General features: G+C 43.1%; 1 protein-coding gene across 2 annotated transcripts in view; it reads left to right on the forward strand.

The window, feature by feature from the left end:
- Positions 1–596: 596 nt before the first annotated feature.
- Positions 597–18361, forward strand: part of NFAT5 (nuclear factor of activated T cells 5) — a 135244-nt gene continuing 117479 nt past the window's right edge. The window contains exon 1 of one of the 2 annotated variants that reach the window (XM_084645139.1): positions 597–701. In XM_084645139.1, the coding sequence (XP_084501265.1) occupies positions 656–701 (46 nt within the window). In that variant the 5' untranslated portion in view covers positions 597–655. Of the gene's footprint in view, positions 702–1254; positions 1581–18361 lie in introns of those variants that run through there. The other variant, XM_084645138.1, reaches the window with a different exon arrangement.

Consider the following 18361-nt stretch of genomic DNA (forward strand, 5'->3'; position numbering starts at 1 on the left):
TCATGCTTGTCAAGCTACAGTGATTACAAAGTTCCAGGAGATTCACCTAGGGTGACCAGGTGTCCGTTTTTTGACCAGAACACCCGGTGGCAAAGGGACTGTGGCAGCTCTAGTCAGCGCCGCTGACCAGGCCGTTAAAAGTCCGGTCAATGGTGCTGCCCAGCTAAGGCAGGCTAGTCTCTACCTGTTCTGACACTGTGCTGCGCCCTGGAAGTGGCCATCAGGTCTGACTCCTAGGCGGGGAGGCACCATGGGGCTCTGCGTGCTACCCCTGCCCCGAGCACCAGCTCTGTACTCTGGCCAATGGGAGCTGGCAGGGCGGTGTCTGTGGGGGAGAGCAGTGCGCAGAACCACCCGCAGACCTCTGCCTAGGAGCCGGCCGTGCTGCTGGCTGCTTCTGGGGCACGGCGCAGCGCAGTCCACGGGGCCAGGCCAGGCAGGAAGCCTGTCTTAGCACCCCTGTTGTGTGGCTGACCGGGAGCTGCCAGAGACAAGCCCATCCCAGAGCCCCTCCCACACCCTGAACTCCTCATCTCTGGCCCCACCTCAGAGCCCTCCCCTCCGCCCCCCCCCGTGCCCAGTGAAAGGGAGGGAGGGGGAATGTAGTGAGCGGGGGCGGCAGGACCTGGGGGGGCGGGGTGTTCAGTTTTGTGCGATGAGAAAGTTGGCAACTCTCCTCCCCTGTCTGCGTGAGGCACAAGGTAAGATCCCCCCCTACCTAGGGGCTAACTGGATTCTCCATCTCTCCCCTCCACGCGCTGGACGGCCCCGAGCGTGGCGCGGCCCCCTGCCCATTCAGGAGCCCCCTTGGTCTGGCCGGTCCCCCCCCCCCGTGGCGTGGGTCGGGCCTGCCCCTTCAGGTGTTCTAGAAGCTTCGCTCTTTCCTCAGCTGAGGCTCTTCTCTCATCCCCCCTCCGTCAGTCACACGGACCCGGCTACTCCCCCGCTGGTAGTACTCCCTCCCGCCGCGCCCAGAAACTGCGCAGGCGTAGAACCTCACTCGCGGGCCCCCCCCCGGTATTTGAGCACGCGACCCCTCACCAAGGGGCCCGTGGGCAGGCAGGCACATGCGCAGAATGACCCAACGAGCGAATCACAATGGGCAAAGCCTGACTGGGTCAGTCTACGCCTGCGCACAATATCTGACCTGTGGCTGTTCCCCTCCCTATGCCCCCTCCCTCGTCCCCCCTCCGGAGCGCGTGCGCAAGTCGCCCGCTCAGTAGTTCTCGATGTGCGCCACCCTCCGGAGTCCTTTCGGTTGGCGCATGCGCAGAGCAGTAACGGAGGGGGCGGTCTGGAGCGTTCCGTTGGCAGCGGCCGGATTCCTGTCAGCGGCGGCGGAGCCCGATCCTGACAGCGCGGGAAGCCCCTGGCCTAGCCCGGCCCGCAGTGAGCGCGGCGCGCCCCCTCGGCTCCCGGTGTCTCCCCTCCCCACGCCGGGGCGGCGGAGGCAGCAGCGCCCCTCCTCCCGGCGGCCCCCCAGCCCCTGCCGGGCCGCGAAGCTGCGATGCCCTCGGACTTCATCTCTCTGCTCAGCGCCGACCTCGACCTCGAGTCCCCCAAGTCTCTCTACTCCAAGGGTGAGTGCGGGGCCCGGGGCGGGGCTGCGGGCGCGCTCGGCCCCGCGGGACCCGCCGCCGCTTGCCGCGGCCAGGCTGCCGAGAAGTGGCTCCGGTGCTCGCCCCGCGGCGCCCCCGCTTGGCGGCCGGGCCCCTGCCAGGGAGACCTGCCCGGCGCGGAGCGGGGAGGATGCTAGCAGCCCGCCGCGGGGAGCGGGCCCCGGCAGGCATCCCAGGGAAGCCCCAGCCCCCCGCTCGGCGCGGAGATGGCAGCGGGGCTCCTCAGGCTGCATTCCTGGCGCGGACACGGGCTCCTCAAGAATGTGTCCCAACAGGTTGGTGCGCACGGGACGCGGCAGGCGGCCCGCTCTGCGATCAGACCCGTGGGCAGAGGGGCTGGGCTGCGGCGTGTGCCGCTCTCCCTTGGCCGGGCCGGCGCTCGGCTGCTGCCGCTGGCTTCCCACTGCCATGTCGGAGTGTGTCTGGAAGGCACGCAGACGGAGTGTGTAAACAGCGCCGAAGCTGACATGTTGGCTGCATGCGGGCCTGGGTAGAGCGTCTCGGTTGTGACTTCAAAACCAACGGAGACCGGGGGAATGGAAACACAGCTGCGCTGGAGTCTCATAAAGCTGTTGACTAAATCAATGAAAAAAAAAATGTTCTTGAATAAACTGAGTCGTTTCAGGGAAAGGGGAGGAATTCTGTCACAAAGTCGAAACTGGCTAAGAGTCAAAAAACAAAAAGAGTTGAGATATGTGGTTAATTTTCAACATGGCAAGAGAGTTTATGGTGCCCAGCGGTTTGAGCTGGGACTAGTATTTACTCTCTTAACTGGGGATTTGGAAAAGGGAGTGAACAGGGAGGTGGCAGAGTTTTCAGATGCTACAGTCTTTAGGGATAGCCAAGATGATAAAAGAATGTATGGAACGTCAGAGCTGTGCTAGGTGAATGAGCCGCCTGATGTCACGTGAAAGTCCCTGTTGGCAAACATATGGTAATAAGGAGACGGTGCCGTGGAAGGCATAATCTGAGCTACACGAACACATCATTGATTGCTAAACTCACTTTTAAATTAAAGATGTGGGTGTTGCTGTGGGCAGCTTAATAAAATATCTGATCATTGTGCAGCAGAGAGATGAAAAATACAACTTTTGTATGTATAATAAAGGGATAGAAAATAGTGAGCATATCTTGCTGCTATATATTATGTCCAAGTAAAAAAAAAAAAAAAAAAAACCTATTAAACTGGAGTTAAGGTACCTTAACCAGTACCCAGTTTTTTAAAGGCCAGAAACATCAGAATTATCTTGTTATCCCCAAAAGAAAAGTTATAAACCCAGGAAATGCAGGCCTAAGACCAAACTTAAAAGAAATTCAAACATGTTAAGGTATGGAAATACACAGTTAAGGTACTCAAACAGCTTTAACTCGTCATGGTGCCATGCAGTAACCGTACAATTGTGACTAGTACGTAATAGTGTTTGTAGTACCAGATTAGATTAAAATGATTTTTAGACTTTTTTAATTCTCTCCCCCCTCTCTGGGAGAGACTGTCAGTCACCCAGAGAGGGACTTCCCTTCTGCTGTGCAAAGGGTTCTGGGTAAAGAAGCATTCTATAAAACTCCTAGGTCCAGAGGCAGAGTAAGTTGCAGGGCAGGTGAGGAAGGGTCACATGGGGGAAACTGGGCCAGTTACAAGACTTATAGAGTACTTTGAATGAGTAAATGGACTGATGTAATGGAAAAGTATCCATTGTTGTCGTTGTTCTTTAGCTTGGTTTTTTATTATGTAGAATAAATTATTAGCACTCATTTTGATAAACTTCTCTGAACTGGGTCCTGCTGATTTGTTTGGGGAACCTTGCTGCCATGCTCTGCTGCAAAGTTTCTGTTACTTCATTAAGATAATTTAGGACAAAATGGTCTGATATAGGCTGCCAAATTTCTTAAAGGACTCACTTAAATTTAACTTTAACCTATAAATGGGCCTTTTTTTTTTTAATACAAATTCTCAGAATATCTGTTTTGTTCTTCAAGTGCCATAATTTTCGAGTGGATATATTGTATTCTTTATCTGTAAGAAAGTGGTTGAATTTGCTTGAAGTGCAAAACTGTTTTCAACTGAAATACAATATATAGACTGGTGGGCTTCCATAATGTAATTGATATGCCTTCACTGTTAGTTCTGGTAATCATTTCTGAAAAAAGAGCAGAACTTGAAAGGGTCTTGAGATGGATGAAATGATGACTAGAAGTATGTGTAAAGTGTTTAATGTAGAGGAGATGAATAAGACTGGGTGTGATGTAGGTTTATAAAACAGAGTAGATGGAAAAATTGATTTAAATACAAATCAAACTTTAAATTTATATAGGTTTATTTAAACAAATATTTGAAATTGACAACCTATATTAATGTGTACATTTATTATATTCTAATATCTTTTTGTATTTGATTTAAAGCAGTACAGATTTGTTGCAAAGTTTTAAAGAAAGTCAGACCACTGAAATGATGGAAATCACTAAGTATCTTGAACACAGATGTAGAGAATGTTATCTTAATTTCAGTTTATTCAACTTGTTCAGGTCAATAACTAGTTAATTCAAAGTTAAGAAACTAATTGCTAGTTGAAAAATTAGGAAAGCTCCTTCCTCTTACAATAGCTGAATAAATGCTTTGTATGAGAGGATGAGATTCACTATGTTTCAAGTCTTGAAGGCCGTGGTGACCAGAAACAATCAGTACAATTTGCTAACTACAAATAATATCTCCTTCTGTTTAATAAATCAGTTGTTTTGTATCTAAAAATATGTTTCGACAGACTTTTTTTTTTTATGGATCTAGCACACTTAAGGTAGTTTTTAATTGAATTTGAATTTCTGTCCATATCCAACTTGACAAAAATCTCAAATAAAAAATTAATCGTTTAGTAAAAAGTTAAGCTATGCTGCTTAAATATGAATAGCTATTGTGTGTTCTCCTTGTTAGAAAAAAGAAGCACTAAATTTAGTGCAAAGACTATATTTAATTGCAAATCAGTGTGTTTTTAATGGTTACCATCCAGTGAGAATTAACCTGTCTTTCAGAAAAATAACTGTTGTGCAAATGCAAATTGTGATAAAATTGATTATTTAAGTAATAGATTTTCTGCTTCCTGATCTAAATCATGATTAAAATTGGTGATTTAAATCACTTTGATCTAACTCAATCAACAATAATATAAAGAAATATGAGGATTTCATTTTTATGCTTTATCATACGATAAGAACAAAGGGACATTCACTTAAATTGAAAGGCAACACATTTAAAACTATAAAAGAAAATACTTCTACACAGTGAATAATTAATCTGAGGACGTAATTGCCCCATGTTATCCTTGAGGCCATTAGATGGGTACAGAAAAGTACTAATGTTTGTGTGGATAATCAGAACATCCACCATTATATTATATTCCTTGTATTTTTCTTCTGTCTAACCTCTTATGATTCAGTGCATAAACTAAAAACCGAGAGAGTTAGGAAAAAACTCTGGACACAGTGGGAATGGCCAAAAGTTGAGGCATCTACATTTGTGGGTGTAGGCTAGGGAGTATTGAAAGGGTGGGATTTTACATAATTGCTATACTGTTGTTGAGAAGTGTAGTCATCATGCAGATCAGAGCCCCTCTACCAATTGGATTGTATAAACTTGTGTTAATTTATGAGTCTATTTAAACCTATACAATATTGCTGCACTCTGAGACAATTACAGTGTAGTATAATACCAATCTCATAGAATATTGACTATTAATATTTGTACAAAGTTTGGAAGTAAAAGGACCATATGAATCATAAATATTTGACCACGTTAGTTTCCATGTAATTAAGTTTACTTCCAAACCATAGGAAAAATAATCAGAATTCAAGCAGTAGGATCTAAGTACACTTGTTTAAACATTCAAAATGGGCAACAATATAGAAATATCAATATGGTGGTAGTGCTGTTGGAACAATGAGTTTGTCTGCCTGAGTTACATTTTACATGACTTTATCAAAGTCAAATGGTTGGTTTGACGCTTCTGATGTAAAAACACTAAGTACATAATTGAAATGATGGAGAAAACTGTTTCATAGACTGTCTTAATAATTTCAAAAGCTTGATATGGATTATTGGAAGCCCAAATGAACTACGAAAATGACTTCTCTTTGTTCAAGATGCTGTAACACATGTCAGTCTTTGTACTGATTAATAGTTCCTACTATATCTGTCTCAGTTTGAGTTATCTCATTTACATATATTTTTATAAATAGATTTTATTCAGCTTTTGGAAGAGAATATCCTTTCTGTAAAGATAGTATCACTGAATTCTTAGGTTGGGAGTTCCAGTCATGCACTGGAAGCTTGAAAAGATAAAAGAAACAAATGCCAGAGGGGTTCTTAAAAGCATGTCCGTGGTGCCCATTTCCATATTATCTTGAGTATGTGGTTGTTAGAACCAAGCAAAAAAAAAAAACCCTTCAAGGTCTAATGTCTGGAAACCATTGCAAAAAATGATGCCAGATAGCCTCAAAAACAAAAAAACCCAAACCACAACCAATGGCAAAAGAAACAAAAATATGCATGTTGTTTGTATATAGATCATTAAAACCATGCACTGATAATATATCTAAAGAAAATAATAATGGGTCTAACTCCAGACTTTGCAGAACACCATCCTCAAGATAAAACAACAAGAATTTTGTCATACAAAGGTAAATTAGCAATCTAAGAGACAAATCACTGGCTCACATACTCTTGAAAACCAAGAGGTTAGTTGTCCTGTGGTTGGTAGATTCAAGTGCTGTTTTCAGTACTAAGAAAATTACGTAAATGATAGCATTGTAGCCACTTGAAAGGCCACTAAGTACCATGAAGAAATGGAGTACTTGTGGCACCTTAGAGACTAACCAATTTATTTCAGCGTAAGCTTTCGTGAGCTACAGCTCACTTCATCGTAGTGAAACAGTTTGTCGAGTGATAGGCCCTAAATCCAAACTGATTAGTATCCACTAATTTAGTTAATCCTTTCATTTCAACAATTTGCGGAAATATTAAACCACTTTCCAAAATTATGTGCCATATATTGCTTACCTATGCTTGTACAATGCCATGAAGTCAGGTTTTCCACTGGTGCAAGGAACAGTAGGACTTTGTATTTTGTCTCTCTCTTTTATTAATTTCCTTATGTAGTTGAGTTATTCTAAAAGTTACAAATCCAGTATAACTGTAAAAATGCATTTTGTAGGATGTATTTGTGCTGCCTTTAAGAAGTAAAGTAGAAGCTCTTTGTACTGGGAGTATTGTATAGGCGCACATGACATGTTTTCTTTCCTTATTTAAAGCTTCGGTGACTTCATAATCATTTTGATGTTTGTTAGAGAATTGTTGGTACAGAAAGACCTATATCTATCTATCAAATAAAAATTTCTAATAAGCATTTTAGCACTTTATGTAGAGCCTTTTCATACTCCAGGTATTTCAGTGCTTTAACTTCTTAGCATATGCGCAACGTGCCTCAGGTGGCACATGACTAGGAGTCCTCACCAAATTTGGTCCGCTGGTTGGATCATTAGCTTCCCCGGCCCGGGCTGGGTACTGATGGAGAGCATGACATGAATGCTGATCCATGCTAAAATGAGTTAAATCCCAGTAATACAGTGACTACATAGTCAAAGAGAACTAGAGCGCCCATTTTATGTTTACTTACAACTTTGGATATTAAAATTTGTGTTGAGAAAAGTTGGGGAGGATATTGCAATTATCAATTTGTTTGATCCTCATCACTATAGTATCTGAGCATCTCCTAATTATATAGGAATAGAAATAATAAAAATAATACTCTGATTTATATTTTTAGTTTTTCTTAGGAACATAGAGGGAAGGAGTTGTCATACTGTGTCAGACCCATGGTCCATTTAGTTCAGTATCCTGTCTCTAACAGTAGTGCTTCTGATGAATGTGCAAGAAAACCTGCACTAGGCAAAGATTAGGTAATCTGGCCTTTATGAAGGTCTCCTCCTAACAGATAATAGTTAGAGATTGTCTAAATTCCTGAAATATCCCTTTCAAAAATTGTTGGCACTATAACTCTTTGATATTTTTGCTATCCATATGAATGTCTAATTCCACTTTGAATCTTGCTAGGTTCTTTGTCTCAGTGACATTCTGTGAGAAGGAGTTCCACAATCTAATCACACAGTGTGTAAAAGGTATTTCTGTTAAATAGTTTTGAATTTGCCACCTCTCAATTTCTTATTGACTGTTTCTGTGCTCTTGTGTTGAGACAGAGAACAGAAGCTCCAGATCTTCCTTCTTTATACATGTATTATTTTGTGTACTTCGTGTTCCCTCTTATTCATCTCCTTTCTAAGGCTCTTGTTTGCTTTCTAGTTTGTATGTCTCAGTGTGAAGAAACTGAGGGAAAGCTAAGTTGAATAAATGAGTTTTGTATTTAGTTCTGAAAGTTGTTAGTTCCATAGTCATTCCTGTCTTTTGCTGGGTTGAATACTGTTGCACAGGTTCAGTTCCCGGGAAATATCTGTCTCCTCCTCTCATGAACCTCCTCGTATTGATCGGTAATTCTGTTTTTCAAATGAAGTGTCGCTGTTGAGGGAGGTCATAGTCAAAGAGAGAAATGTGATCTTCCAGGTAGCAAGGACCAATCCCATGAAAGGATTTGAATATCAGAACAGAAACCTTGTATAATTAAAGCTGAACTCTATTCAGGTTGACTCTATGTAAGGGAAGCCAGCACAAAGAACAGCACACCAGAGTGATATGTTCACAGTAACCTGTCTTGCTGCAGTGCTTTTTGACAATTGAACCTTTTCCAGGGTGTGTAGCTTGACTCATGGATATGAGCAGCAATAAATAATCAAGCCTGGAGTCATGAGTGTGTGATGCCAGGTGTATGTTTGATAGGTTGGGGTTCAATTTTCTGCTCAGTTGCCATGGTGGCAACTCACTTCTGTTTACAATTTGTGCTGTGTATCCAGTAGCGCTGAGGAATCCCAAAGGATCCAAAGGTTGAGGGTTGATTTATCAGTCTGAGAGTAGATACCCACAATAATTGAGGGTATTATAGAGGAGGGAAGTTCTTTGAAGTGCTGCTTTCTTCCTACCAGCTTGATCTTTCTGTCTTGGGTTCATCTTTACCCTCTGCTCTTCACTCAGGTGTTGGTTTTGGTGTAGGCCTTGTTTAGGATTGTGTTTTGTTTTTATGTACAGAAAATGTAGAACAGGATGATGTCCGTGTACTGCTGGCATTTCATCCTAAATTTTCTCACTGTCTCACCAGCTTCCCAACAGCTTCATATAGATGTTGAATAATATGGGGTAGAGAATTGACTCTTGTGGGACTATGCAGTTGAAGGTTTCACAGATAAGACGATCATTTTATGGAACTTTTCCTCTGTGCTTAATCTGGGAGGAAGAACCTGAGTCATTTCAGATCCTTTCTGTTCAGTGCTACAACTCCTTGGAAGAAGGACAGGAATAGTTGGTGATCAATAAAACTAAATGTAGTAACAAAGTCCACTGGGGTATGTATGAATGTATTTTCCTTGTCTCTAGGCAGGAGGAGATGGTACTGAGACAGCATATTATTCTGGTGGACTATGTCCTAATGTGAAACCTAAATGATAGAAATTCAGCAGTCTGGTAAATAACAGATGGGTCTGGTTACTGTCTTTTGCTAGTTTCTTGATTAACTTAGAAAATGGGAGGTTAAATGTTGGGCTGTAGTGATTGAAATGTCTAGTGCAATCCAGTTGGGACAGGTCAGTCTTGCGTGGCAGCTCTGATTGCTGTCAATTCTTTCAAGACTACTGCTTGTGTCATAGGGCTAAATCCTTGAAAGGAAGGGTATTGTGTCTATGGTTTTGCCCTTGGCTTGGTTTTGTTGGCCTCTGGTGTCATTCCAAAACCAGGTGATTTACTCTGTGAAATACGAGAACTCCTCACATCTGGAGATGCTATATTCCCGGGTTGAGTAGAAGCAGTTAGGGATTTTAAAGTGACTTTATGGTTTGGGAAGGTTCTTCAGGATATGATTTCCTGCCTTTGTGGCAGAGGAATAAAGATAGGCCCTACACCTCCCTTACTCTCAAAAAGTATCTTATGGTCTTTAACTTCATCTGGACCAGCAGCAGAAATCTTTTGTTCTGTCTCACGTGAATGATAGCATCTTCTTCCCAGGATCACATTGCAGAATTAGTATTCTGTATGAATATAACAGCTGGTTTGAGACTTTAAAACAGACTTCAGACCTAGAAGTGAAAATACTTTCAAGAAAGCTGTCTGTAAGTGAAAAGCAGTATTTTCAAAATAACTTCATTCTCTAAAGTTGGCATTATATGTTTTGTCAATATGCAAACTTATTTCAGGTATTAATATGCATGGTGGTTTAAGCTTTTACTTCATAGCTATAAACAAAGTTTACATTTAATGGTGGTAGAAGGATTGTAACTTGCTGATAATGTGGCAGTAAGCCAAGAACTGCAAAACCTGTTACTGGAGCATGTCTATATTGGCTGTAACTATAGAAACTCTAAACCTGATCGAGTTGCAGATACTCTCTTTGGCTTTACGTTTGTTCATTAGACTTTCTGATTAAATTAATGAGGACCTAGTATTAGACCGCTATTGTCAATAATAAATTCATTAGTTGGCCTCGAACAGGTGATCTATGTTGACTTACTAAATAAAAGTTTCAACAGCTTTTTGGGTGTCCTCACAACAGTGACTGTGGTTGACCAGAAAGTTATACCAGCAGTTTTTTGTTTTAAATTACAGAGATGCTACCAATTTAGTCAAGGCTTGAAATCTAGATTTTAATTTCAGCAGAGAGGACTTACAAAACTTCAATAGAAATGGAACTTTAAAAAAAAAAAAAGTTTGACTGTGAATACTTCCCTGCAGTGAGGCTTAAAAGTGAAATTGACCAGTTCAGTTTCATTGTCCATTTTAAGCGAAAAGCAAATAATTAAAAAAAAAAAAAATTACCAATTATTCTGATTTAACTCTCCTGTAATAATTCAGTAAAACACAACTAAGGTTACCTTTAACACAACTAGAGTTTATACAAAAAGTTCATTTTCTAAAAAAAGTTCATGTGTATTCTTTTTCAGTAGGAAATATTCATAGCTAGATAACTAGGTTTGAATTAATAAGGTAGGAATGCTTCCGGAAGCCGCACAGGGCCCGTGGCGCCACCGGGGTGGCAGTCCTGTGGGCTGGATCCAAAGCCCTGATGGGCCAGATCCAGCCCGTGGGCCATAATTTGCCCACCCCTTGTCTGGACCCTTGTATCATCAGGGGCTTCTCCACCTACCCTGCTGAAGGATAGACATCTACCATGGTTGCCTCATTAGGGATTGGTAGAGAAGCCCAGGTCCACTCTCTCCACCAGGCTCTGTTCTAGGACCCAGTAGTAGGCAGCTAGCCCCTGCACATTGGGATGCTATCCAGGTGCGTCCCAGAGTTGCTTCCTCTCAGTGCCTCTCTTCCCCTAGGATAAAGAACTGAAACACAAAAATAAAGTTTGAGTGTCAAAAGTCACCAGTCCCTCCTTTGCAGGCTCATTCACTATCCCCAAGCTTCAGACAGCAAGAGCTCCTGTGGTGCTCCTTCCTAGGAGTTCAGAAGGCTGATCAGTTACCTCCTCTGCCTACAATTTAGCTACTCTGTTTCCCTTTTTAAGTTCTCCCTCTAGATTTTGCATGCTTGGTCAGGCAGGGCTCCTTAACCCCTTCTTCTCTAGCATGGGGTTTCTATACCCCATCATAGGTCCCCGGCAAATCGTGCTTCCTAAGCAGGCCTCCTTTGCTTTCTCCTCAGAGGTTATAAACAGCATAATTGTAGTATTACACAGCTCTTCGCTTTCTTCAGCACTGTGTCAGGATTGGGTGCAGCTTCCCTGCTGAATCCATGTGGGGGAATTGCACCGTGATCTCCCACCTCTGTGCAGCCAGTGGCCTGTGTTCTCCACTGCCCTACTGGAGCTTTCACATTTATTTGACAAATACAATTTGCAGAATTTTTCAGTATTGCGGACAAAATTTTTAATTTTTTGGCACAGAATGCCCTCAGGAGTAATCACACTGATCTTGAATTGAACATTCAGGTCTGGCTTAAGGCTGTATGGTAACGTCTGATTCTAATGGACAAACAGTAAAAAGCTAAAATAGTTGTCATTTCCCAAAACCCCTTACATCAACAACTTGTCATAACAATGTATGTTTCAGGTGTAATGTGTAGAAACTGCCCAATGGTGGTACAGTATAAATATGTATGGATTATTAGTGTTCTGTTTTATAAATCTGCCATCACAAAATATACTTAATATTAATGTTTTACATAATATATTACGTAGTGTTTATTACCTATCTTTTTCATTTGGATGCAGTCAGTCCATCCATCAGTTATCCATGCTGTGAACATTGAGGTCACACCATTGTTATTTTCTAAATAATTCAAAAACCTTTCAGATCACTTACAAAGTTTGAAGATAGTACAATAAAAATTCTCTTGGTTTTCAAAACAGGAGTGGAGTTAAAAGGCTATATTTTGCTTTTTAAGCAAACATGAGCGAGATGGGCAGTAATTCAGTTTGCTTTTAATATCCGGAACATGCAGACAAGTTGAAACATGCCAAGGAAACATTTAGAGAGTAGGGTGAAGTCTCTCATATTGGGAGTGAGCTTTGCATCTCAAGAATGTGTGGAAATAGAGCTCTGCTCAGAGGCTTTCTTAAAATACATTTATCTTTTTAGTTGCACGCTGCATTATTCTCCCTGCCAAAATTGCAGGCCACGTTCCTGTGCCAGCAATTAAAAACTGAATGCCAAAGGGAGAGGGGGGGAAAAAACACCCATTTCTTTAGTCTGCAGTCCCTTCAGAAGTGGCCTGTTGTGTTGGTACCACCTTGTTTAGAGGTCTGCACAGCAAATACAAACTGATCAGTGGTAGTTCTGGTAGTACTACACTGCAGGTAAGTGATAAACTGAAAATTTGAATAGTGTCTGTTTATATTATGGCAGTTTCTATGATACTTTGCCTTGGACTCCTGGTCCATTAAGTCCAGTATCCTGTCTTACAATGGCCAGCACCAATTACTTTTCGTAAAATCCAATTTAACCGTTCTCTTAAAGCTAATATATAAACTAAATTGCTGCATTCTTTGGGACAGGGCCTTTGTCTTCCTGTGGTGTTAGGGAAAGTACCTGGCACCTTTTTGGACACTACTGCAATCTAAATAACAGTAATCTGAATTGACACAGTATATCTTGTTTCAATCCTAATTTCTCCTCTACTTTTGGAAATTGACTCATTGCAGACACTTGTTAGCAGTGGGTACCTCTGAAATTGTGTAAAAAACAATTTCAAGAATTTCATTGCCGTCAGCTGTTTTAGAAACTGTGATTGAGATCTGGTTCTGCCAGATGGCAGTGCTTGGGTGCACAGGTGATAGGTGTCTTAGCTAGTATACACAGAGGTAATGTGAATTGGAAAAGGTAATGGAAAACAGGGCTTCTATTTGAATGAAAATAGAGCTGGCAAACACTACTTTAGTACAACTGCTCAGCATATGTGCAGTTGTATTTGCTCTTTGAGTCAGCCAAATGGGAAGAATTTATTCACTTTAACAATATCTTTGATCAGCTTCAATGGCAGGTCTTTTTGCTGAAGCTAATCCCTTAACTAATTTTTCCATGTGATATAACTTGCCCTTTGAAAATTTAGCAGCTCTTGAAAAATTTGAGCCAGTTGACCTTTTCATAACACTTGTTTTTAATGGAGAAAGCCAGACCCATTACTTGTATAGTAGACCCATACCATCTAAAGATTAGCTTGTTCAACAAGCACTGCTGTCTAACAACTTGGGTACTTTTACTTACCTTTAACTTACAGCATTTTAGATGTTACATACACCAATTAATAAGATGTTACTGTTTTGTGGATACAATGTTGCATGGTGTGAGTTTTCTGCTAGTTTTCAACTTGGGGCCAGGGTTCTTCATTGCTCTTGGATGAAGAGGTATAGCATCAGTATCGATGTAGACCACTGACATATTAACCCCTATTGGGCAAGTCTTCTCAGCACTGTCCCACAGTGATCTTGTCACTGCAAGGTAGTCTCTCTGGTCCACTTTATGCACACCACTGCCCAAGGGTCAAGTGGTTGGCAGAAACCATCCTATGAACTTGCTCCTAGCCGGTGAGAAGCTAGTTTTTGGGCCTGGTATTGATTCAGGGAAAGAGAGAGATCTAAGGTTAGCTGAGCAAAGTGATATGCAGTACCCTGCTGTTTGACCAGGTGGCCACATGAACTGACAGAACCGTAAGCAATGCCATGAAAAAAATCAAGAGACTTAAGGTGCAGTACAATTAGGCCAGGGACACCAATAGTTAGCCCAGCTCCAGATGGAAAACCTCTTCATTTTCTGAGGAGCTGGCCCAAAATCTGGTAACTTTGCCTTCCATGTATCTGGAATTGCTGTTGCAGTACAGAAGTGCCTTGTGATCTCATGGTGATGGATGGATGATGAAGAAAAACAACCCTGGGAGTTTGGGTGGACCAGGCAGTACTCATTAAGATGTAAGTTGGATAAGCTTCTACCTAGGGTCCCACAGCCTAGAGTTGCAATTACATCACAGTCTCATTTCAAAAATGTTTTTTTTTTTTTCATGGTTAGAAAGCAAAACTTAAATGTGAATTTGAGTGTAAGTTATATGGAATCATCTGCCTGAGTTTGCAGGTAGCCTCAGACAATAATTCTGAGACACATGACCTTCCCCATTCATCTCTGGAGTATTAACTTTAAGATCTGCTAATCTGAGGGCCTCCCCACCAACACCACCCCAACAAAGGACTCTGTGTGTCTGAGAGGAAGAGTTCAGTGAGTCTGGTTTTCTCACCCGCCCAGATACCCTTGCATCTGGGTTGTAAGTGGTTGCTGTTACTCCTGTTTCTCAGGCTGTTGGTTGAGGGAAGAGGACTGCTGCCGCTCTCCTGATAGGGAGGCGAGAAGGGGCCCTTTGTTGTTCCCCTGGCTTCTTTGAGGTTAGCAAGGGATTCCATGTCACTGCCACTCCAAATAGTAGATGGAGCCACGGGGGGCCCCATGTTGTAGTATGCCTTGGGCTCCAAATTCCCTTAACTTGGCCCTGGGACTAGGGAGTCATGGAACTCTGCTAGAAAAGCTGGAAGTGTTGCCAGGATCTCAGAATCTGTTAACAGGGATCCAGAGATGACAACTGTCATGGTTTGGTAGGAGGAGGCAGGGTCTTAAGATGAGACTAACAAATTTATTTGAGCAGAAGCTTTCGTGAGCTACAGCTCACTTCATCGGATGCATTCAGTGGAAAAGACTGAATGCATCCGATGAAGTGAGCTGTAGCTCACGAAAGCTTATGCTCAAATAAATTTGTTAGTCTCTAAAGGTGCCACAAGTACTCCTTTTCTTTTTGCGAATACAGAGTAACACGGCTGCTACTCTGAACTCTGTAGCATGTTTACAGTTTTTATTATAAAGTATTCTAGTGGGGACTGATGTTGCATGCTCAGTGGCTAGGAGAAAAGTTTTCTGATTTTTACTAATGTCACCTTCAGTATCGTATAAAAGAGCGGATATAGCTTCTTCATGAAGGTAGCAATGTCAGTACCTCTGCCCCGTCCCTTGGACGTGAGTGGCTGCCGAAGATAGTATCACCATTTAGTTCCTTCCATGATACTGGTAAATTCCTCCTGCTTTTAGCTGCTCTCTTCCATTATGGGGAAAATGTCCATTTCAGTTTGCACAGTGGCTTCCTGATGCATTCCATGTGGCTAGACTTAAAATGGCAGAGAAGCAGGGAAAATTTTCTAACAGTAAATCCAAACATTGCAAATAAGAGAAGATTTTGGCAATATGTTTAATGCATTTATACAATATTGTACCTGTCACACCAGATATTGGGACGTCATCATAGCATCTAGTGCTTATCTCTCTGAAATCAGTTTTTCTGTTGTGCACTAAAGCAAATTCCTTCTGTCTTTTTATAATGCCTTAGTGTTAAGCAGATGTAGCACTCAAATTGGTGTGTAGTTAACACATCCCCGGGTAATGGGGCATAACATTTAACTTATGGAGTTATCTGTTAATCATTGCACTTATTTACCCCAATATCATGGAGTTATGTCCAAATGTCTCTTTCAATAATTGAAGTATTGTGAATCTCAAGCATTCATAATCATGAATCAGCCCTCCCCCCACAAATCAGAAGCTATTAAATAAATTGTATTTATTTGCCTTCTAGTTTTTTGAGCCTTTAGGGTTAATATTTTCAAGCTTTTTCTGCTCCCATGAAGACTATGGGTATGTCTACACAGCAATTTAAGTCCGGGTCTGAGCCTGGGCTCAAGCCAAATTCCCATTGCATTCATACTGCAAATGTGCTAACCTAGGTCTCAGCCCCAAGGTCCCAGGACCCTGCAGGCCTGGAAGGTCCAAAACCCATGTTAAGCTGGGACCTATGGTCTGAGCCCTATTGCTTTCCTGTGTGCACGCGGCCCTGGCTTGACTCAGGTCCCAGAAGTCCTCCAGATGTATTACAGAATTCCTGATGGCAAAAGAGCAGTGGTTCAGGCAACCAGCACAGTGTCTGGAAGCGCCATTACTGCTTGACTGAGTGCGCTCTCCCTTCCTGCTCTGCCTTGCTTGTCCAGAGCAGGAAGCAAAGCTGACAGGTGAAAGGCATCTCCTGGCCACTGGGATGTTGTGGGTCATCCCTCCCCTGGCTGTGCTGATCTGGGCACCCTGGTGCTCCTCCTCCTGCAGGACAGCACTTGATCCCTGCTCTGCTCTGCTCCCTAGCCCTTGCTTCTGGGTCCCTCCTGCCCTCTCTGGGGCTGCATGTGTAGGGGCACTGAGGCTGCATGCATTGTCAGGGCAGTGAGTGGGAGCTAGCCCCAAAACTTCCCCACAGCTTTCTGGGGATGTTGTTCTGGCTTGCTGTGGGAAAGTCTTGGGGCTAGCTCTGATCAAGCTAGTGTGCTAAAAAGAGCATAGAGATGTTGGCACAAGTTGCAGGGGAGGCTAGCTGCCCCGAGTACTTAGCTGTCCAAGACACTAGGCACGTACTCATAGTGACTAGCTGCTTGCACCACAGTAGCTATACTCTATTTTTAGCATGCTATATCAGTCAAAGCTAGTGTGGGTATGTCTGCTTGAGCTGGAAATTACACCTTCCAGTTAAAAGTGTAGACATACCCCTGCAAACCTTCAGACCAATAGCATCATCTCTGGACTTACTGATGCTAATTTGGTACCCAGCTGGTAACTGCTAGGCATAGGTCGCTCCCATAGGGCAATGACCATTTTTCATGCTAAATGGGGCACTCATACTTCGTAGTTTTCTGCTGCAATGTCAGGGCTAGCTCACCACAGACATACAAATAGCTATTGTCTCTCATTCTGAAGTTCTGCAGCAACCAGGTCTGTAGAACAACACTATCCCACCAGTCTGCACTTGTGATCCAGGCCCAAATGAAACAGTCTGCCTGTTAATTATCCTGTGCAGTTACTGCATGGAACTGGTTTCTATGTGGGGGATGTGCACCTTTTTTGCAGTGTAAACTGTGCAATTGCTTGGTTCTTGGCATGTATACCTTCCACTGTCTCATTTCAGTGCCCTATGATTAGGGCCCTACCAAATTCACGGTCGTGAAAAATGTGTCATGGACTATGAAATCTAGTTTCCTCCTATGAAATCTGGTCTTTTGTGTGGTTTTACCCTATGATGGGGAGACCAGCGTTTCTCAAATTGGGGGGTCCTGACCCCAAAGGGAGTTGCAGGGAGGTCACAAGGTTATTTTAGGTATTTAGGTAGTATTGCTTCTCTTATTTCTGCTCTGCCTTCAGATCTGGGGGCTGGAGAGCGGTGCCTGTTAGCTGAGCACCCGGCTCTGAAGGCAGTTCCCTGCCAGCCGTGCAGAAGTAAGGGTGGCAGTAACATACCAGGCCATCCTTACTTCTGGGCTGCTGCTGGCGGCTGCTCTGTCTTTAGAGCTGGGCCCCTGCCCAGCAGCCACTGCTCTCCAGCTGCCCAGCTCTGAGGGCAGCGCTGCCGCCAGCAGCAGCGCAGAAATAAGGGTAGCAGTACCATAACCCCCCCTACAATAACCATGTGACCCCTCCCCCCACAACTCCTTTATGGGTCAGGATCCCGACAATTACAACACCATGAAATTTCAGATTTAAATAGCTGAAATAATGAAATATACGATTTTTAAAATCCTATGACTGTGACATTGATCAAAATGGACCATGAATTTGGTAGGGCCCTACCTGTGATGTCTGTCGAAAAGCTCCAGCAGAAACCTTTCTTGCTGAACAAGAAGAGCCTGACCAGCCGAGCCACCATTTTGAAAAAAACAACTTGAACATGTCAGGAATTATGGGAGATTCCCAGTGGAGGGAAATGTACAAGGAGACATCTCTTTTCACAATTTCCCTATGCTCTTTGGGGTATCCCAAAGGCCTTCTGAAATTGCCCAGCAGCAGCCACCTCAGAAAGTGGTGCCAAGAGGTGAAGGTTAGATATGCAGAGGATACTGCAACCACAGTTGTAGAATGCAGCCAATGTGTATGAAGTGCAAAACTTGCAATGGTCCTGAACCCAAAATTAAATAGCTTTTGTGAACACAGTGTACCATTCATTCTTACAAGACTGTTAACCTACTGGTCCAACTAACATTTCAGTTCTCTAATCCAGAAGGGGGATTTTTAACCAGATTTCCCCTGGG

Source organism: Lepidochelys olivacea (genome assembly GCF_965140295.1).
Source record: "Lepidochelys olivacea isolate rLepOli2 genome assembly, chromosome: 12".
Lineage (NCBI taxonomy): Eukaryota > Metazoa > Chordata > Testudines > Cheloniidae > Lepidochelys > Lepidochelys olivacea.